This window comes from Aphelocoma coerulescens, chromosome 7, assembly GCF_041296385.1.
Source record: "Aphelocoma coerulescens isolate FSJ_1873_10779 chromosome 7, UR_Acoe_1.0, whole genome shotgun sequence".
In the NCBI taxonomy this organism is placed as follows: domain Eukaryota; kingdom Metazoa; phylum Chordata; class Aves; order Passeriformes; family Corvidae; genus Aphelocoma; species Aphelocoma coerulescens.
This window is the reverse complement of record NC_091021.1, coordinates 18,033,896-18,056,987: the sequence shown is the minus strand read 5'-3', so window position 1 is coordinate 18,056,987 and position 23,092 is coordinate 18,033,896. Positions and strand designations below refer to the sequence as shown.

The window sequence follows — 23,092 nt, the reverse complement described above, 5'->3', positions numbered from 1 at the left end:
CGAAAATAAATAAATAAATAAATGACGGTATCGCTGGAGCTGCTCTTACCTCCATCTGCGGAGCGACAGCACCTCCTGCCGGGCCCCGCCGGCTCTGCCGAGCGCCGCGCTCGGCCCGGGGCGGTGGCGCCCCAAGGCCCCGCGGGCCGGGGCGGGGCCGGGCGCGCGCAGCCGCCCCTCACCGCGGGCGGTGCCGGCGGGGCCCGTGAGGGCGCAGCGGGCAAGCACCGCCCTGGGCCTGCCCCGCCCGGCCCACCGCGGCTCCAGCACAGCCCCTCTGCCCGCAGCATCCCGGCCGGGCCCCGTGGTGGCGAAGGCGGCCCCACCCTCCCGCAGCCGCCGTCTTGGGCCCCGAGGGTCGCTTCCGTACCGGTGAGGGGACACAAACTGGCCTAGGGAAGGTACGGGGAGCAGTGAGACACTGCTTCCACAGCCGCACCAACCTTCCCCTGGCAGGATGACTGGTTTGTTTCAAAGCTCTTCCACACGTAGTCTGAGACAGATACATCCAAAATGCCATGATTTTTCTGCCAGTCTTTTCCTATGTGAAAAGGCAGGATAGACATAGTACACTGCTTAGCTACATGGAGAGCAGTAAAGTGCAGAGCCCACAAAAGAGCGTAGAGCTGCGGATGTCGAGCTGTCCACTCTTCTTCAGGTGGGAGTCAATTGCTTTGTGGTTGGCAGATTCCTGAGCCAAACACAAAACAACTGGAGAGACCCTCCTTTGGAACAGAGGCACCTTACAGTTATTCCTATCTTTCCTGCTGCACTTAACATGAAAGTTTTCCACCAGAATATGCCTTTTCCCCTATCACATTACTCTGGTCCTCTCTTACACAGGATAATAAATCCTTCATGAGAAGTTTTGTTTAGATTGCTAAAACAGGTGTTTTGGCAGTCTCCTGTTCTTTCTAAATCAGAGCTTCCACACATCAATATAGGGGGGCTGACTCTACTGCAGGGGCTCTTTAACTCCCAGCTACTTCAGCAAGAATGCCCAGAGCAACCTAATGCAGACACATTGAAAAGGTGACATCCCTTAATGGTTCATCCTTTCAAACTCTTCACATGCACTTAAACGATAAGCCAGGTCACTTTCACCATGTATTATTATACTCTGTGCAGTGCTGAAAATCTTCTCAGTGAAGTAGAAGTGGACTGGTAATAAAAGATAGTCCCATTTGTCCTGTGAGTGCGGAGGGTAAGAAAGTTGCTGGAATACTGAGCACAGTTACTGTTTCATGTGTCCACTAACTAATGTACTTCCATCTGCCATCCTGAAAGGGCAGAGAAGCCTTTCCTTTGCAATAAAAACCTTGTGAAGTGTTGCCTTGTGCATTTGTACTGACTCAGAACTCTGAAGAAGATGGCAATTATTACCAGTTTTAAAGAATAAGGTATTTTATTAGGCAAGTTCATCTTCGTAACAATGTATGCAGAAAATGACTGACAATCACTAAAACAACAAAAAGGTTCAGGAAAACAAAAGGATGACTATTTACACTAACTTACTACCACAAACAATGAAATACCTGAAACAGTTGAGGCAGTAAATATTCCTTTCATGTCTTGAGAGATTATTGAACAATAACTTGACATTGTACTGACACATACCACCAGGGGTTCAAGATGTTTAGATAGCCCTGACCAAGCTGTACACTGCAGGAGGCCAAAAAATGTTGGCTATACACTTATGTGAACTATGTCTCTCTGTTGTTTTAACTCATGAAATTGATCTCTTACAGGGAACTTTAGGAAAAATGTTTCAGTATGAAAAAAACAAAACCCTCTACAAGACAATGCTTTGATATCTGAAGCAGTGATCTTATCCAGAACTATCTCAAATGTTTGTTAGCATTCAGCATATTGCAGGCTTCTTCCCCCTCACAGATGCATCTAAACAGAAATCATCATGGATGAAACCAAGAGTATCACATACTGCTTTTAAATATTTTAAAATCCTAAAATCAGGTCTATGAATTACTGCATGTATACAAGAGGTATTTGCCAATAAGCATATTTAGACGGTAAAAAAATACCTTAACGTTTATACCTAATTTACAAATATTCCAACACGATAGAACTGATGCTGTTGGGTTTATGTAGGAAATATGCTAGTTACAGAGGTTGGAAAATGAACAGCAGTATGTAATTGAGCCCTTGTTAAAGGTATTCATCAAAACCCAGAGAAATTCTTGTTTGCACCTGTCCTCTATACTATCTATTTTTTTTCCTTTCTCTGCTTCTGCTTCTACTGCGTCTGCTCCTTTCTCTGTGTTCCACTTTACTGCACTTGTCCCTGTAGCCTTCTCTACATTTTTTCTTCTCTCTGTGTACATCTGTGCTGGGGCTTCTGGTTTCATTTTTCCTGTGCCGCTCTTCACCAGGGCTTTGACTTGGACTTCTTCTTATGTGCCTTTGCCTGGAACTGCTGTGATTTGAGCACAGGCTTCTCCTGCTCCCTTCATTCATGTTTTGGCTTCTACTATCCTTCTCCTTTCTTTCAGTCTCTCTCGTGTTGGTGCTATGGTATCTGCTTGTGGACTTTCTTTCCCCCTCACAGGAGTTCCATTTGTTGTTCTCTGCAGAACTATCTCGCTTTAAAAGCTCGTACTTCTCCCTATCTTTGTCCTTGTTACCGTGACTACTGGAGAGATCTTCATAAAGTTTTTCCTTCCTCATTTTTGCCTTTCCTTCTGAATCGCTGCTGCTGCTAGCCTCTGAAAACTTGTCTTTTTTTCTTTTCTTAGAATCCATCTTCTTTTGTGCTGCTTTATCTCTGCTGTCAGTCTCGCTGTCACTGCTGCTTACTGAAGTCTCACTGGAGGATGAGGAAGAGGATCTCATCTTATGTTTCTTGTGTTTACTTTTGCTTTTTTTCTTTTGCTGCTTTTTCTTCTTCCTATCTTTCTTTTTCTTTTTCTTCTCTAGACGATCCAACTTCCTTTTATTTTCAAAATAAAGGAGCAGCACAATCAGACATGTTAAGATATATTCGATTACAAAGTTAAGATATACTAGATTACAAAGTCATTGTCTTTTAAAGTTCACTACTTCTGATGACCTACACAGTAATTACTTTCAGTTCCATAAAAATACACTGAATTATTTTCCTTTTCCAGCAAAGTTTCACTTTAAAACTTCTAACTTGACATTACCCATAGTATGTAATCCACAGCTGCTCCCTCAAAACAGGACTAATATGATTTTTTAATTTTCAAAAAGATAAGTAAGAGGTGTCAATTTGGGCCTTGTAACTAGGAATATATACATTCAGTAGTGCTTTTTTCCCCTTGTCAGGCTGCTCTGGAGACTTCAGAAAACCACTGCTGCTTTAGCTTGTGCATTTTAAAAACGTATTTTGAAAATGAAAAAATGCAAACAGTACTCATTTTCTACTAATGATGAAAACTGATACTAAAACATACATCTTCGAGTTCTTTAGGCAAATAATACAGATATTCCCAGTAACCTCTTTTTTTCACAACTAGAAACTTACATTTGCTATCTGTAAATATACAATATTCCATCATGCACATGCATTCACTGCTGTTTGGCTACTTTCAAATAGTTTTTATTTTGCTTTCTTATTTATGCTCAGAAAATCAGAGACTGAATAGTGAAACTGTTTCCAGTGTATTAAAAAAAAAATCCCTTCAGACTAGGAACGCCTAAAGGACCTAAATATTTACTAAACTTCAACTTCTAAAATATAAAGGATTATAAAAATTTCAATGTGTTGGGCCAGCAGAAGTTCAAACAAAAATAACATTTTAAGTTACTCTAACTACATACACATTCCTTACTTAAAAGGAACATAAAACATGCCAACTATTTTCAGAGAATTATTTATTACATATGTGAATACCATATGTACCTACCTACTCAGGTACCTGCTTAGCCATTCACCTTCTCCCCCTCCTCCCACTCCCCACATATGTGACATCTTTTAACCTAAAAGCTTGTTTTATCTGTATGCTTGTACGGGATCTACATGTCAGTAGTTAGTATTTTTGATTTTAAACATTTTGAGGTTATTTCAGGATAACGTTGCAAATTAAGAGAGAAAAAAAATGTAAGTCACCTGGCACACAAAATCAGTTGGATAAAAGCAAAGCACGGGAACCTCATTAACTCATACCCACAGGGAGCAGTGAGCTGCAAACCCTGGCACAAGCACAGGGTGCAGCTGGGCCAACCTTGGCCCTGGGGCACAGGGTCAGGTTCAGTTCAGCCACAAGGAGAAGATAAACTTTGTCAAGTTGTAAACCAGTAAACAAGAACACAGAATTTTTAATCATAGAAGAAGATACTGTAAACAATGGAGTGCAGAATAATATTTTAAAATAGCAGCACAGCATCTTTAGTGAGCCAATTAGTAGTTCAGCATCCCAGTTAAATTGGAAATGAGTCCCAGTCAAAGGCATCAAAACTAGATTAAAATAAGCAGATTAAAAAATCATGCTACATAATGCCATTTGTGGTCAAGTGTATGTTAAACTAAACTGATTTTCTTCTGTACTGATGGTGCTAAATGGCACCAAAGAGTTGCAGTGGCAATGATGGATGTAGTCAGAACTACTGCTGATACATATCCCCTCCACTAGGTACCACACGTACCTTAGAAGTTTCTGTTTTTGTTTGGTTGACAGTGATTTTAAAAATTCAACTTCTGGATCATCATCTCCTTCACTTGTAACAAACTCCTAGAAAAATGCAGTAAGCCATTAAGTTCTTATGTATAAAAATAATAACTTAATTCAGATTTCTGTTTTAAAAGTGGTGCTTCTATGTACCTTATTTTTGCACAGACTGAAATATATTTGTATTACTAAGTCAGCCTATGACTCTTTGGTTAGAGCAGAATACCCACTATCAAGTGAAAAACCCCGACATTCTCTCTCAGAGCTGAGTAGGTGTTATAATGTGGGGGTTATACAACATGAGTTATTACTAACATATGAAAAAACCCCTGCTAGGGAAAGAAACATTTCTGAAATAGTTAATAAAAATGAGCCAATTTTGGAGCCCACGATTCCCCAGGATAAGTCACTCCATTGCTATCACACTTGGATGAATAGGTTAGACACTAGTCCTGCTCAAACTCAGAGTAATTTAAGCAAATTACTTTTCTGTCTCGGTTTAGTCATTAGGAAAATGGGTAACACATCTACTTCACTGTTGTGTTATTAGTCTTTAAATGTGCACAAAGTCTTCTAGCAATGCAAAATACTGTAATCATATAATCTACATACAGTAACGCAATCAGCAAAGCAAAACTACTTTGAAGACCCTGAATTCCTCAAATTATGTGCATCTGGTACACTACAGTTCTCCACAGTGATGTTTTTAATTTTAGCCACACTCAGAAGACGAAAGAAGAAATAAAGATTAAAAAGCTCTTACAAAGAAACCCCAGCACACCTAACATAAAGCAAACATACTGATATCAACATGATTCATTTAACAGTGCCCATATGCTACATTTTTCGGGGTACATAGCTTTTTAAAGGCAAAGGTACATCCATCTGCAGAGGCACAATGAACTGTTGATTTACTGAAGATTTCAAGACCAGCTTGTAGTCATCCCCTCTTTACTAGTGGTTTGACTATCCTGCCTATGAACAAAGGTTATTTCAAGGAGTGTATATTAATCTTTCATTTTATACTTTTATCAAAGCACCTCATTTAGTAGTACACTTTGCGTAGTCTAAGTAAAGGCAATTGAACCATTTTCACCCCCGGAAATAATAACTGGAACAATAGTGAATCAAGTAAAAAAACCCCTTCAGATACAGCATTCCTGGCAGTAATTATTTCTGCATATTGCCTCAAACTTTATCCTAAGGGTAGCACTGCATTACAGGTATGCAGCAGAAGCCCTAACCACCCCTTTATAAAAAATTCAATTTCTAGTCACCAAGAAGAAGGATTTAATTTATTATAAGTGGTTTTAAAAGAAGTAATTTATGATTCACCATTCTGTATGAAACAAATCTGGAAAACTCTAAGTTTTTTGTCATTTTTCTACTGGTATAACTATTCAGCTTTCCTACGGATATGCATATTTGAAAACATTAAGTAACAATTCACAAGCAATCACATTTAGATTTACAGACATTTTCAGCTTACTGGTAAAAAGATATTACCTGTGATGGATCATTTGCGGTCAAGTTTCTCCCCAGTACATTTTGTTTCAGTGCAAACCCACTGTTTCTCATCTCCGCTATTAGCTCCGAGGGGTGCATTGATGGCCCTGTTCACAAAAATCACAGTTTGAATGTATCATTTATATCTCTCTACCTTTTTTGGACTCCACAGTAGGAATTCAGTTGAAGCTTTGTTAAGTAAAATCACAGCTAAATCAACTCAATAATCTTCTGCTGAGCAAATAATCAGATATGATTTTCTAAAACAGCAGTCTGAAGATTCAGAATGGAAAATAATTGCATTTTTCTTTAAGTACAAGGGGATTCTCTTATGTAACTTTGTAATGTTGAAAACAATATATCAGATAAGTCTAGTAATATATTTTTATTATAGCAAAAAAGCACAGGAGATCGAAATAAAGCACATTAAATAGGACTCAGGTGCCTCCTCTCCTTTAAAACAATGGGAAAATGCACCTCTAACAGGTCACTAATAAACACATTTTTCATAATGACACAAATTCTTGAACTTCAATGTAAAAAGTAACATTAGAAGAATACATATGGAATATAAATAAACACGTGAAAAATATCTATGTCCTTACTTATTCTAGGGATTGCCAAATGTACATAGCCTCTAGACTGTTATCTCCTCAGAGATTTCTGGTTTTATTAGCTTGAAAACCATGCTATATTTTTCATTAAAGTAAGTGTTTAGCATTAGGCACATGATTTCTTTCTTTGCAAGAATCTAACAAGGAGTAAAAGATGGGATGTATTATGTATCATTCAGACTTGACTGCATAATTTACAAACCATGTAACTCACTCTTATGCTTTAATTGAATCCCTGTGATCATCATAATGTCATGTACTTGTCTGATTAGGTATCTTTTCTTCACCTTAAATATTCACTCTCTTGTTAGGTCACTTCCAGTAAATTTCCTTCCCAGTTCCTTCACTAACCTTACTGTCAATGAACTGTGTAAGGTAAATCTAAGTTAAAAGCAATGTAAAACAGGGCATGCAGCACATGTTTACTACTACTTCAGTAAACTACTGTAAATTATAAGATTAATTAGCCTTATGAAATGTATTGTCCTGCTTTGTGGTTTAAGAGTTTCTTAGCTGTGAAGACTGACAAAACTCATAGATTTTTAACACAGACAAGTATGTAAAATAAAGTGAGATTTTTGTTATAGAAAATATATGGAAAGTAATACAGAACTTTCTCAGAAGAAGTAACATTTTTCTTAGTTTTCCTGTATAATACATTACCTTGCAGAAACAAACAGGCCTACACGTAAAGCAGGAAGGAATAAAACAAAACTTGGGAAATGGTTTAAGGAGCCCCTACATTAATGACTTCCTTTTCACAAGTTCCTTATTTTGCCAGGCAAAAGAACTTTCAAATGAGATACCTTTTAGCCTTCCCTCAAGTTTGCATTTTTCTTAAGTAGGGGATTATTTCCCATCCCCCCTGTCATTTACCAAAAGTGCTTTTTCTGTGTTATAGTGTAATTGTAAACTCACAATTAATCAATGTATATAGGCTCCAGTGTCTACATTTTTGCATATTTCAAATTTAAAACCTTGGTCTGCTTGCCGAAATCTACTCTGGCTGGAACAGAAACTAACATCAGACAAACACCTAACGACAGAATTTGGTACCAGAAAAGGCCTTGATTTGCAAAGTCCATATAAAACAGCCATATAATTCAGTCAAAAACCCTGTATGAGGAAGCCAAATGGAGACAAAGCACAGAGTCATGAAAGAAGATTTCTCCATACCAAAGAAACCAAAACACTTGACCAATTTAAGCCTAGAATACCCCTATTACTCAAAGGCAGTTCCTCCCTATTATTCAAAGAGCCACTGCCTAATGAAGTAACTTAAGTGTATTCCCCTTCAGTGTTTCAGCATTGTACACATTTTGGTGTGTATCTGATACCTAATTATTCTCATTAGTGTGATTAGACAAACAGAGGAATGCAACTTGTCCAAATCTACACAGGAGACTTGCTAAAGAATCAAGAGAGAAGCCCTAACTTTGTGGCTCCCTCTGAGGACTATGGTCAGAATCAAGACCAGAGAGACATGAAGGCATATTGGCCTTCAAAAGCACAGTCCAAGATTATTTTCCAGAAACAAACTGTTTCGGCATTCTTTGTGCATAACACTGGAAAGAGGCAAGCAAAATAATTTCTTCTTTTTTAAGTAAAAGCTTGTAATGAATGCACAACACTGTTGAGTTTTGTGCATCTGTTTTCTTGTATATTAATGATGTCAGAGAAATTCATAGCTCCACCGATAGTATTTTAGTTGCAACGCACTATTACCATGATAAGGACAGTTACCAAACTACTGTTATTCTTATTTTGTGGACGTATACAAGCTGCATCAAATGCATCCACAGAAACTTGAGATTAAAGTGGTTTACGAAATAAATTATTCCTGTTTTGGTCTTCCTACAGTTGTGAAGGAAGCAGCAATTTATGTTCTGCCTAGCTTGTGAGGAGATGCAGGAATCTCCAAGGAGCTTTATCAAGTACATTATTTTTACTGTAACTAAAGGTTTTAGAAAACACTAGGAAATGAGATTGTGAAAATAAACCAACCCCATAAATGGAAGTAGATTCAAAACACAATCCTGTTTCACAACCTTTCTGTGGGCAGACCCCAGCCAGGCATGACATGGGCAGCTGTCCAGAGCTGGTTGATTATGGAAGACACTTCCTTGCAGTATGGCATCCTTGCAGTTTGAAAAACATTAACATTTCTGAGAGGATGACACAGATGAACCTGCTCACACTTTTTTTACAAGAACTGATGCCATTGAGCTTCTCAGAAACTCTTGCTGTCATTGGGCAGCAGGAACTTCTCAGAAGTTCCGCTGCTTAATGACAGCAAGAGAGCTGTAGGGACACAGTAGGGAGAAAACAATCTCTGACCTGGGAAGTCTAGAGAGACTGTTTTCTACCTGGTTACAAGTCCAGGCTGATAAGTTCAAGTAAGACATCATATTTGACAATGGCTGCACAGCTTAACTGCAAACCTCTATTACTATCTACTTTCTGCAACAGAACAAGAATCAAGAAAATGTTTATCCTCATAATTCTTTTGCTTGGAATCAAAGGAATCAAATGCTTGGTGACTTTCTTCTCCCATCCATACCTCAACAGACTGCTTTTGATTTATATTTTAATGATGTTGAAAAGCAGATCTGATTTTCTTTGAAATATCAGTGACAGGTTGAGGTCTCTCAGGATTCCTGGGCACAGCTATTTTATGTGACAGCATTGAGGCTTGCAACATACTTCCTTTTGAGATGCTTTTTCACAGAGTATTAAAAAATGCCTAAATCTGTGAGTAAACAACCACATTCCCATTTCCACACTATAGAATTAAACTGGGGATTTCTCCTGGCTAATGTAAATGAGAGAGACAAAACCTGTAAAAGAAACCCTAAAAACTGAACCTCACTTAACAGAGATTTGAAAAAAGCAACTTCTCAGAAGTGTCCTTGGCTTCCCTATTCCCTGTTCAAGTTAAAGCTTAAACCTTGATGCCACCAGGTTGCCTGGTAACCCAAAGTGGTAAATCTTTTCAGCCTGCCTTTGGCTTATGACCACACTTGTGTCTTCACTCTCCAAGATTGTCAGACAAAGCAGTACTAGGTATACCTGGCAGCCCTATGCTTCAGCTGACTCATCAACTATAAAACAGATAGTAAGACTGAGCTGAGAGGCTCTCAGTTGACTAAAATCTTCGGCTGTGATGATAGCTTATTATTCTTGAACAGCACCCATCAACTTGCAAAGGGTCACTCCTACATCAGGCACAAAAATCTTTTACGTGCTATGAAAATCAATCTGCTCATATACACATTTCTTACAGACTTGTGAGACTGCCTGTGAAGCAGCTACCTCAGTGACCTCATGCAGGTGAAAACATCTAGAGATATTATACCATGAGCTGGCAGAACTTTAGATATAGGAATCCTGTAAAAATAGCTGATTGCAACAACTTCTGACAGCTAGTCTCTCAGCATTCTTTCATCATCAAGCTAAAAATAAGTTCAAAGTTACAATGTTTCATCATCTGTTTCTTATTCTTCCTGAGACAAGTCAAATACAGTACCTTGCTATTTTTGAATATGACTGTCACGGTTATTTTCTGAATTTTGCATTTTGATAGGAAAAAGAAAAAAATATTTTAAACTTTCCCAGATGCCACTTGGCTAAAACTAAAACATTGATCTGCTTTAAAACCAATTCATAGTCTTGGAAAAGCTTTTTGCCATATAGTGTAATTAACTGCTTGTAAATATGACATTTATTTTTATGCATTAAGACAACTGACAACTGCTTACATTTTCTAGTTACAGGTACTTAAAATTTTACTGAGGGCTTGCATGAAAAAGTCTCTATAGTTAAAGACCCACCAAAGGATTTTTAAACTTTTTTTTTGTGGCTATTATAATCCTCAAGAAACAGTATTTTCAAGCAAAGAGGTTACAGTTTCTTCCTGCTTCTCACTTTCCACAGAAGTTCTTGCAGCATTAATTCTCTCTGTTATCTTCTGTCTAAGATACTATTTAAGGATACAATTCAGACAGCTCAGTTGACTCAAAGAGTTCGGGCACAAAATCTAGAAACTCAAAACATGCAATGAAGTGTGAAAAGAAGGATTTGAATCTTCACAAAGCACTACCCAAGTACAACCTTAGCCTGACAGCTGTTGGTGCATCTTTATAATACTTGTACAATTAAATAAACAGAAGAGATGTAAATAGATTTTTTCTTAGGCATGTATGACATAATTACAATGCACTGCAGAAGAATATCGTATTAGGATTTCTATAACATACTGTATATTTGCTTTTTTAGAACAAAGAGCACTCCAATTTCTCATAACACAACTGAGATGAATTTAATGGAATAGTTCTGCCTCTATTAAGCAATCAGGAGGGGAACAGAGTTCTGGATTTCAATTACTTAAGTGCCTACCTTACAGCAAACTCTCCCACCCTGCATTACTGCCCCACTCTTGTCCCAGAAACCAGAGAAACCTATAGATGTAATTAATTTTCTATTCTGTCTGTACTTCTCTTGAAGCGACAAATGCAGAGTGCATGGAACACCATGTTGTTGCCAGAATGTTTCCTCTAGGAGGCATGGGCACCCTTGGGAGAGCAATGCCAGCTGTAACACACCATCTAGCAGGCCTCCATTAGGATGTGTAAAGCACGTTTTTCAAATTATTCAATATGAGGGAACAGTATGCTAAAACATCTTTTCATAACAACTGTGATTAAATACCACTTTTTCTGCAACAGCTTCAGTAGCAGTGAGGACAGACCATGAAGTCATTCTTGCCAGTATCAACAAAAACAGCAGTTTTACTTCTACCTACTCATGATGCACAGTCTTGACAGTATTTGCCCAATTTACCAATAAAAGCTTTCACTACTGTCACCAGTGTAGATAAGTAAATTGAATTATTCTATACAATCAGTCAAGTTTTAAATTATTTTTATTGTGGAATATAAATGGAAAGCAAAGACATAAGAAACAATAATACTGTAAAAATTATTGCCATCTGTGGCAGGGGAAATTGCAGTAACCAGTTGTACTTACACAGTGCCTGCAATTAACAGAACTATGATATTTAAGGTTGTATGTATGTTTTGTTTTGTATTCTATGTATTGTTATGAAATTAAAGAGAGTACACTATATAAAAGTTACTGGAAAAGGCAGCAGACTCTTCATAGCGTCATTTTAATTGCAACTATTTACTTTTATTTTAACTAATGCTCATTTTCTGTATCATCAAAACAGAATATTTAGAATATGGCTTTTAGAGAAGGCTTTTCTCCCTTTCTGAGAATGTGTTCTGGCATGGGATATCTTTTAGTTTACAAATGTGATCATTTTAATCTAAAAACATCACCATCATCACACCATCACACTTCTCCTGACTTGGTAAGAGAGTACAATCTACATGAATAAATGTAAACATAGCACACTTGTGTATCTGCTATCAATTTGCCAGTATATGTGGGGGTCAGTAAACTCCATGCTACCATGCCTAAAACTTAATTTATGAATCAAGGACAAGATACTCTCAAGGCCTCTATTGCTACACTTATTTTGTTAACAAAGTAGGCCCAAAGCGTGTTGTCTTCACCCTTTCATATATGCAGCTTAGACCACATGAGGCCGTAACTCCTCCAAACTGAAATTTATTTGGTTTTCTATGTAACAGTGGTACTAGAGCCATGCTTTGCTGTGGAAAAGTACATAAATAAATACTTAGGGAGTACAAAAACACCCCTTTTGAATTAACTAGGCTTTAGAAAACATTCTGCTGGTGGGTTTCAGTCCAGCACATGAGGACATGAAGGATAAATATACTCTGAATTCAGAATGCTGCCTTTTCTGGGTGGTAGCAAAGACATAACATACGATAGAATGCTTTTCAGGTTTTGCTTTAAAAGAGAAACTAACTTTAAAATTAGAATAGACAGTTTTGTCAATACATCCATATACTTTCTTGTTTTGTCCTCCAAGTTTTCTATGGCTTTTGTTAATATGGCTTAAAAGGAAATTGAGCAAAAATAGAAAAAAATTACAGACTGAGCTTAATCACACTCCATAGTCTGTGAACTTTTACTGAAGTTGTGACAGAGATGAGAGTAGACACTTATTTTATCTAAAGGACAAAGAACTATTATCAAAATTATGTGATCATGACACATAGTAAATTTATGCTGCCTCCACTAATTCAGAATCAATCATCTTCTACTGATAATTTTTCCATCTATTTCAGAGATGAGTGCATTCAGACCATATTTACACTTCAAAGCAACTGCTGCAGTTGGCATTGAGAGAAATCAATGACTAAAACCTCTGGCTTTTAATTAGCTCTTTTTCAGAGGGCCTGCAGTTTAACTGTATTTAACACTTTAGCACAGAATTTCACTGTAATTTGCCATGCTTTTGTTATATGGTATTTCAGAGAAACCTGAGTTTCCTTTTTACTTTTTTGGAGTACTAAAAACCATTTAACATTATCAAACTCCTATTGGAATCCATATTTATTGCTTAAACGCTAAGCACAAGATTTCTAATAGAATCGGTATTTTATGCATTCACACCAAATACCAAAGCTTCTGAAACATAAATGGAGGATTATTCTAAAATGTGACAGTTCTTAAACTATGTGAAGATTTAGTTAAGGTTCCTACTGTTCACAATCAAAGGTCTCAGCTGCAGATCATAAAGGACGGTTTCACACACTGTATGTTTCTACAGATGACCATTTATACAAATATTCACAGTTAACATATTCAAATACCTTTTCTTTGTTATTACAGAGTCAAGAGAACATTCTAAAAAATTTCTGCATTCCCAATACAATGGAGAATTTTCTCTGTTGGGAAACAAGGTACTATATTTGTCACTAGAAAACTGCAGTGAGATACAGACATAATGTAACATAAACAAAGATTTCATTTTTTGCTGTCTCCACGTGACTGATAAATTCAATGATTACCCTGGAAAGGTAGTTCACCTACAAGCTAAAGATCAGTGGAACACACTAAATCATAGAAGATGGAAACAACATCCACAGTTAGTTTAGGGGCACTCAGGTGATGAAAAGAGAGGGTGCAAACTCCAGAACTGGCTAATGAGCCTTTAGAAGGCTGCACCTGCACAGCCATACCTAGAGTGGCTTTATCTTGGGAGACCATAAGACACTAGACACACATACATGTTGCTCCATTAGACTTTTACCTTTATTTGCCTGAATTTTCCACAACATGCTAAGCACTTTACAGTACTTTTTCCTTAGTAATTCCACGGCAAGGATCGCATATGGAGCCAGTCTGCTGTAAGACATCCAAAGTAGTCCACAGCAGAGACAGATGCCCAGCACCCCCCAGGCTTAGTTTTCACAGGCCACGGGTGCAAGAACATCTTTTAACCTTACCATCCCCCTTCTAACTATGCTATTCATACAATTTGAGCCACTAGCCTCCCTTCCTAAGATGGTAATACCTTTCTTCATAAAAAAGTAATAGATCTATAGTGTGTTCTTTGTTCTAAAAACCATATAATAAAATTTGTAAGCATTCAAGCTTTCATAGCTTTTTAGTAATCCCTTCCCCCATCTGCCCAAACCATCATTGAATGGGATAGATTGTTTGCAGGGAAGGAGGGAAAGAGGAAAAACAAAAAAGTATTCAGTTTGTCCTAACTTCACCTGACCAAGAAAGTCACAGGCAATTTTGAGGTGAAATAACAGCATTATTTCAAAACATTTTGCACAGGACACCTAATGATCTCTGTTCCAATCAAGTCAATGGCTTTTCAGGATTAACAAAAAAACCTCACAAACCCCAATAGATGCTGCTGGTTAATGATAAAAAAGGATTGTGAAAACAGGCAAACTTTGAGATGGTAGTGAGCTGGTTTTTTTGCTGGTATGCATTCTGTCTTTTATACATGCATATATATATACACTGGCATGTTAAGTCAGAAGCACAACCAATATTTTCATCTTATCTGAACTTTGGAAGTTAGGATTTTATCAGTAAAACACCCTGTAAATCAGTTTAGCCCAAAGAAGCACTTTGATTGCCTAATTTACCTTTGTAAAGGCAAAGTAAATCTTCTAAGTTGGTCTCCATAAGCCTCACAGCTGGAACATTCTAACACTACTTTGCAGTTTCCAGCGATCAAAGTAAGTTACTTTATATCTAAAACTAAGAATTTCATAATAGAAATAATGCAACACCAGGGGGTGCAGTTATCATGCAATAATTACACTCCTGGGAGATTACAGACAAGGCTGTACCCCAGGGGTGTGATTATCCCATGATAACCACATCCACTGAAATTGCCTTATTGCAAAAATAATCTCTATTCACTGGTGAGATATTATTCAATAGGTGCTTTTTTAATGGTAAGATTATTATTTTTTTTGTATGAATTACCAGCTAGATTAGTAAAATGGTCCCAGAAGCAAAATAACCAAGCCACCATGCCCAAGTTAAGGTACTGATTGTAACTTTTTGTTTGCTGAAGCGCTGCAATGTACGTCAGATCTTGAAAGCCAGCAGAACACAGGTGTGTGCCACAGACACCCTCTGCCCTGCAGCAGTTTCACTGGAGGAAACTGAAGGCTGTGACTGGTCTCTGCACACAAAATATTCAACACTGAATCCGGAACACCAATTGCCAACCAGTTTTATGTGTCAAGAGGAACATTACAGTGTAGTCTTCACATCAGATTAAAAGGCAGCTATTCTTCTGCTGAAATGACAGAATCACAGCTTATAAAATTCATGGGAAAAAAACCCCTACATTGGATATGATGGGGGAGGGGAAATATCTCAGTTGATAACTCTTCTTTTTCTTTATGGTGAAACAGAGCAGAAACTTTAGATAAGTCAACTAAATCAGACATGAGTTTCATTTTCATATATTTGCAGTCAAACTTTTCCTCTGATGCTGAAAACAGTCTGAGTCCAAATAAAACATTTTGTTTCGCTCTTTCTGAAGCAGGAAAAAAAACAAAACACAAACTAACTTGTATCAAGGCCTGCTACAAGTATTTGACACCGAAGCCAGACCATTTTTTAAAACCTACCTCTGCAGAAATTAGTGATGCCAGTGCCCTTAGCATACCAGATTCAGAACCATGAAGGCCAGTGCTCCCACGACTGACTGGGCAGATTCATCACCAGCAGCACACGGACCAGTCTTTGGACACTGTGCTGATGCATGGTGTGCTCTACCAAGGGAGAGTATTTGCAAAGTTTGAAGAATTCTAACCTAAATTTAGCTAGGGTAACTACCACGCACTGCCTAAAAAAAATTATTCCATTCAATTTGCATGAAAAGGATGTAAGATCGACTTCTATTAGGATGAAAAGATCATAAATCAGAAGAAATAAAGCACTACCAAGTAAGTAATTTCAAAGCAATAGAGCTCCTTCCAAAGAATATAAAAAAATTCCAAAGATTTGCTCTTTAAAAAAAAATTTCAGTTACTTAGAACTTAAATTTGCTCCTTCTAATAAAATTAATTTCATAAACTAATCAGAATCCTTGTACATTGACTACTAAATTGTACTAATATTTTACTCTGGTTTCACCTTTCTTCCTCATTATATCTGTATTTCTCAGCTGTACCCTTTCATTTATGAGACAATATTTATATTTCAATTTCCTGAAACACGAGCTAGAAATAAATATCCACTTTCTAAATATGGCAATACTTCCTGACCTTTGAAAGTACTATATGCTCTAATAATTTAGTCCAACATTTTTCAACTCTTTGAGAGTTCATTGTAAACATATTTTTACACATTGAGTTATTAAAAAGCCCAGTCAAATAAATTTAATATACATTCCAGACCTGCTGTATACTACCAGTAATCACTGCCTACCCTTGAAATCCCTATTCATTGCTCTGTTCATAGGTATGTGTTTTAACCTCTACATTTTAGAAACAAACAAACAGCTTCAGAAAAATTGAATGAACTTTACCTGACCTTAGAAGCCAAGTAGTTTTGTACTTTTTTCTTTTTCCTGGTGCTGACAACAATGGCAAATGAAAACTGTGGACTATTAACATGCTTTTAACCAGCTTTCTAAGCATGAGGAGACACTTGTGACACATGGAAGAGGGGTGCTTGGGAAGCAATTCATGTACAATTCAATTTGTTTCCAGTGCAAGGGATTTTTTTAAACCTAATCATCAGTTCACAAAACACAGAACGGTTTCATAAAAAGATGATCTCATAAAAAGTCTCTGTCCCTTCCAAACTAGCATTTTCTGGAGTTCTAGCCAGTCTAAAGAACAGTGTGGCAATGGGCATTTTTGCAGTACTATAAAGCAATAAAGAAGAATCAGGAATTTAGTCTAGAAAGCATCCTAGGAGTGCATACAATAACCAATAAAGAGAAGCAGGAAGAAACAGAGCTTGAGGCGATGTACTGTACAGAGCAACAGAAGAAGGTTCTTGGAGGTGGAAACAGATGCAGCAGAGCAAACTGTGGATCTGCAGCACTGTAACAACTGGGCAGAACTCTCAGCAATGCAAAGTCATTACTTACTCCCATCCCAGCCAACACAGGATTGCTGTCAGTGTTTCAGCAAAAAAAACCCAACAAACCACACTTTTTAAAAAAAATATGTGGCATAAGCTTTAACAAACCATGTGGATGAATTATGAGTCTTAAGAGAAGCAGTGAATTCAAGAATTTATGTTCTCACTTAACTGCAGTGCTTCATTTACACACATTTCCAGAAGCCATCAGAGGAGTGGAATTTAACTTGTTATTAAATCAGACCAAGTTTTAGAAAAGTTGATTAAAGGACTGTATTCCTGAGGCTAGAAAAAGCAGACAACCTTTTATATGATGTAATTAATATTACCACTTTCTCTAAGCCTTGTATTTGCTATGAAATCAAGAACTCTAAACTTTACCTACAGTGTTTACATAGTTTCCCTGGAAGAAAGAGAAAGTAGCAGTTTATCATTACAGCTGACTATTCAAATCCAAGAAGAGTGTCTTACAAATTATATATACAAATCCTGATCTGTCGCCCATCCCTATTCCCTAAAAATCCCTCCTCAGCCTACAAGAGTGTAAGCTCAGCACAGCACACTGCCTTCTAAGTTCCAAAGTTGAAAATGAGAGGGCACTGGCACAGTCTGAGAACATCTAAGTACTTTTACACCACTTTCCTTCATGCAAAATTCATCATATATGCTAAATGCTCTCTTTAGGCTTAGAAAGATAGTTTGAAAAGCCACCTGGGGGACATCTCTTCAAGTGGGAAACACCCGCAGCAGTCAAACGTTGCCTACACCGAGGTCGTTAGTTCAGTAAGGTTTGAAACAAGCAGTTATTCTTCTACTGACACTGCCAAGTGTCTGCATTACACTGTAATGAATAATAAGGAATGCATATTGAGGTTTGTGCAAGCACATAAAAATATTTTCTGCTTTCTCAACCAAATACTCCTAAAATTTACCCCATATCATTTGAACTGAAGCGTGGACAGTGAGTTCTGCAGGACAAAAGCACCTCTGACATGCAAGAGCTGCACAATATAATTCTACCGCCACCAAATGCTCTAAGCACAATTTTTTCTAAGATAAGAATCATACAAGAAAGTGATTTAATTTCATAACCTACTGAATAGAAAGGCTGAGCAAGTCAACTACAGGATGAGTAATACAACAGCATAATCATCAGACAATGCCTAAAAAAAAAGGAGAGTAAGAGGCACCATTTTCTTTAACTGAACTCTTCCAGGCCTCATCCCAAAGAAAATATGTATCTAAGTGACCTAATTCTGAAAGGCAAGATTATTGGTAGGCTAAGTATGTTACAAAGCTAGGAGCTGCTACATAAAATAGATAACCTGAAGGAAGACAGAAGAAAAGCAGAAACCACCAAGTGTGCCACTGTAATGATATCCCTGCAAAATCCAAGGCACAACACGTGACTAAAGCCCAGTAGAGCAAGGCTGAAGACTCATCCACACTACCTGATGTTTCTTTAGCATGCCCCAATTTTAAGAAACCTAAAAGCATTACAACTTGGGTTAACTCACAGAAAAAAACCCCAAAACTGTAGGAAAAAATATTGTTCAATTTGAATGTTTATACCCACTTCTTCAAACCTAATCTAGCACTAACTGCTGTGTGACTTCAAGTAACAGGAAAGCTAATAGAAGAAAAAAAATTATAGTGAAAGAAGCAACAAGAAGTCAGATGAAAGGAAACTAGGCACTTGGAAATCTAAGCTTCAACTGACTGTCCTCTTACAGAAACACAACTACATATTTTTTAAAAATTCACAAACATCTCCTTTCTACCAAGTGATCAACAAAGATATAGTGATATATTCCAGCTTATCCAAGCAGTTTGCTTGAATTTGAACAGGGACAGTCTTTAACAATCCACTCATTTTTTTGGGGACACAGATTTTGTCATTCTGATCTAAAGTCTTGTTGCAGCTTTTCAGTTTTTGGCACAGATAGGATCAAAGCAATATGGAATCTTTTTCAAGAGTTACTAATTGAAAATGAGGTCCCTGCAATTTGAAATAATTAACTCAAAATTGTGGATCCTACCTTTGGAATTAATTGTTTTCTAGATTTCATCATCTCTTTTAAATATGATATACTTAAACTTTCTAAAACTAAACATGATGAGCTCCACCCATACGTCTAACCAGAACCTTTAGAAACCATTCACTGCCTACCTGAACCATCACTGGAGACTGAACTTGCATTGATTCCAGACAGGCCAAATAAGGGACATTCTCGATCAGTGTTTATATGTCCCCACTTGTGGCATTTAATACACCTCACATTCCGCACCTAAAGGCAATGAAGCCAATTGACACAATTTAGTCAACAATACAGCCTGACATTTACAGAAATGTCTGTGTATTAGGCATAAGAGAAGCTTTTAAACTCACTGAAAAAGAGATGATAAAATTAAGAGAGTCCATGTGAATGTTCTGCAGTTAGACAACATTTGAAATATACCCAAGACATCCACAGAGTGAAATTTATGTAACTTGCCTGGATACCAAATGGCTGATCTCTGATATTCATATCATCCTTAGCATATCTGTTACACAAACACAAAAGAAACAAATACTCAATTCACTATTATTTTTTTTAAACATCAGATACAAAACTACCTTTTGTTGTTAAGTGTGAACCCATTTCAGCGGTATAATTCTCGTAAACATTGTTTGAAATGCATTTTCAAACATGCATTAACTGTCAAACAAAAATAAAGCTAAGCAAGGAAATAGTTCCAAGTTTACAGGTTTTACTAATTAATTGTCAGGACATGACAAGATCACACAAGTGACCCGCTCAAAAATAAAACAGGGAAAAAAAGGGTTAAAAAGGAAAGTATATGAAAGGTAAATAATAAGGAAAAAAAATTATTCAGAGAAAATCCAGATATCTTACTTTTCTCGAGGAGCAACTTTTTGCCATTCAAATTTGTACTCAGTCTCTCCCTCTTGCTATAAAACAGAAAACATGGTAAGTTTGAAGTTTTTCAGATTACATTTTAAGTAAGCAAGAAGAAAACTTAAAGAAATGATGCAATGAAATACCTCTTTTGTTTCCTCTTTGAATTTTCAGAAAGCATGCAAAGAAAAGAAATGATGCATTAATTATACATGCAAAATGCAGATAGTATCCTCCTCTAAGCTAAAGACAAAACATTTTATGGTTTATACTAATCAAGAGTGCAAATACTCAGGAAGTAGCTTTATTTAAATAGAGTGCACTTACAAATAACCAGCCTCTAGTATCTAGCTACAAATTCTGTAAATCTAAAATCATCTCCTAAAACTATATTCATTTATTATATGAATAAAAAACTTGAAACATTTTTGCAGGAGTAGCAACAATACTTACTTTTAAGATATTTTTAAGAAAAAGTTTAGCAGTAATTGCTACTTAAGAGATTACTCTTAGAGCTTCTGAAGTTAAATAATTGCAAAACTTGGTCTACAAGAATGAGTCCATCCAAGCATTTGCAAGTGATTTCATGCAAATGGGAAAGATGCATTTTAAAGGGAACATGTTTTCTCTTAGTGGGAATATATTTTCTTAGTTCTGCTCACAGTCACACTTTGCTAAAATGATACAAGTGTCCAGCATGTACTTAGTAACTTCCATTTATGACACTGCTAAAAACTCATAGACTCACGAGACACAGCTCAGGCAGCACTTTTGACTACTGAATCTCAGCATTTATTATTTTTATAACTTCTGATAAATAATTTCTTGCTCTTGTATTTTCTGTGTTTGACAAGCATCAAGCTGAATTATGGGCATAACTTTTAAACATAAGCAATCTGCTATATCTGTAAAGGAGAGCAGGCCAAAATACAGGTTTGTGTTGTCTGAGTCATTGCCTTGGTAAGGTCCAGTCCTCCTCATCCAATGGCTTTAGAACTGGCTAAAGAAACACCCTTGGTCGAGGACAGAATTCATGCTGTTTCCTGGAAAGATATTTTAGCTGGTCTTTCTCATCAAATTGAACTGTTGCTTAAAAAACCCCAACCATTCTCTTTGAAAGAAATTAAAGTTTTGTGAGATCAAAATTATTACATATCTATCTATCTATCTATCTATCTATCTGCATATTCCCACAGAAAGAATTAAAAAAATCATACCTCCTATCATTACCTCACTATGAACATGTTATTTTAAAATAAAATCTACTGTGCTTATTTCATCAAAAGGTTTTTAGCTTTGCAGTACTGTCTGCCCACAATCAGGAAACTGCAATACCTTTCTTTGCTCCAGGTGGGGCTTCATACATGAAATTAAGACCATTCTTCACACGTTCATCACCCATAAGCAACCTAAATTAAAAGGGCAGTTTGGGGTGTTACACGCAAAACAGTCACATGGGTAACACAAAAAAAAAAAGAAAAAAAGGAAAAAAATCTTCAGTATGAAATTATTGTGATAACTAGCATTTTTTCATTTTTTAATGCGAGTAACAAAATGTGAGTATCCAAAAACCTGAGAGATCAGTCAATGCTTTTGCATGCTCCATTATGTACTAAAAATCACACATTTCAATCTCAACTGAAAGGTAACATGTCCAGAGTTATGAAAAACAGATTTCTGTGTGATACAAATGTATTATCATACAAGGTTACCTAATGTCCTGTGCAACATGATATATTTTGAAATTAATTAGAGGACAGGCACAAACCACTTTAAAAAGTTCTCATGACTTCTCCTTAATCAGACATCACTTAATGAGTGACTGTCCTCTCCTACTACTACAGTCAATGGGAGACAGTACTTCAAATTGCTCACAGCAATATGACCTTCACTACCATGAAAACAAGACAGGAGAAAGAAGCATGTGATCTTAAGCCAATTCTCACCTGTTATCATAAGATTCCTGTTCTTTCAGATACTGTTGCATTAATTCTTCTTGTTTCTTCTTATCATATGAGATTTTCTGTTCTGCCATCCATACCTAGTTAAAATAATTAAGTTTCTACTCTAAACAAATACAAAAACTATTGCAAAATATATTCATATACAAATAACTAACTTACTCAGTTTAAAATGCTTAACGAGGGATGATCACCATTCTAATTGCATAAAATACATTATTTTCACACAGTATTTTAACAAATGAACTTCCCGAAGCAGTAATTTTGAGAAATTCCAAGTCACAACAACACTTGCACACTGAAATGACAGGAGAAAATTTGGTAGCTGAAAAGGAAAAGCAGGCTCAGAAAACACCCTGTGGGTGCTTCCCTGTGGTGACCTCGGTGTAGTCTCAACACAGCCCAAGCCCCAGGTCCCCTCGGGGGTTCCTGGCATGCGGCACGGTTCTGGCCAGGGAGGACACCTGCAACCAGCTCGAGGCAGGTATGAAATACTGGGAAAACATGAGCACATCGTGACAGGTGGGGTTTTCCTGGACGGCGTACAGTGCCTACTTATCCTGAGAATCAGGCGTTCAAAGGCCTGAGCCAGGAGAATGCGACAGTCGTACACACCTAAGAGCAAGAAAACCCGAAACTTCCAAGTATTTCTTAACTATTTTCCCTGCCTCCTCCTTCCTCTTTGCCCCAGCCCGATGCATCCCAGGACGGTGAGGAGCACTACTAAGGCCGCTGCGGTACCGGCAGCCCGTCCCCCCCGGGGCACCCCCGGCTCCCCCTCACCTTTTTGATGTTGGACTTGGAGGCGGGGTGAAAATCCTTCTTGCACATGAAGTTGGCGAACGACTTCCCCATGGCGGCGGCGGCGGGTTGGGAGCCGCCGGCCCCTACACGGACAGGGACAGGGACGCGGACGGAGGCGCTCCGGGGCCGCCCGGGCCGGGCCTTCCGGGTCG

At 37.5% G+C, this 23,092-nt stretch overlaps 1 protein-coding gene across 1 annotated transcript; it reads right to left on the bottom strand.

The window, feature by feature from the left end:
- Window positions 1–1,386: 1,386 nt before the first annotated feature.
- On the bottom strand, window positions 1,387–23,074 carry CIR1 (corepressor interacting with RBPJ, CIR1). The gene is made up of 10 exons (XM_069020632.1): window positions 22,920–23,074; window positions 22,122–22,216; window positions 21,511–21,584; window positions 20,322–20,335; window positions 20,173–20,228; window positions 19,771–19,819; window positions 19,446–19,563; window positions 6,153–6,259; window positions 4,624–4,709; window positions 1,387–2,947 (listed from the first exon to the last, which is right to left on the bottom strand). The coding sequence occupies exons 1-10, from the start codon at window positions 22,989–22,991 to the stop codon at window positions 2,221–2,223; spliced, it is 1,398 nt and encodes a 465-aa protein (XP_068876733.1). The 5' UTR covers window positions 22,992–23,074; the 3' UTR covers window positions 1,387–2,220.
- Window positions 23,075–23,092: the final 18 nt, after the last annotated feature.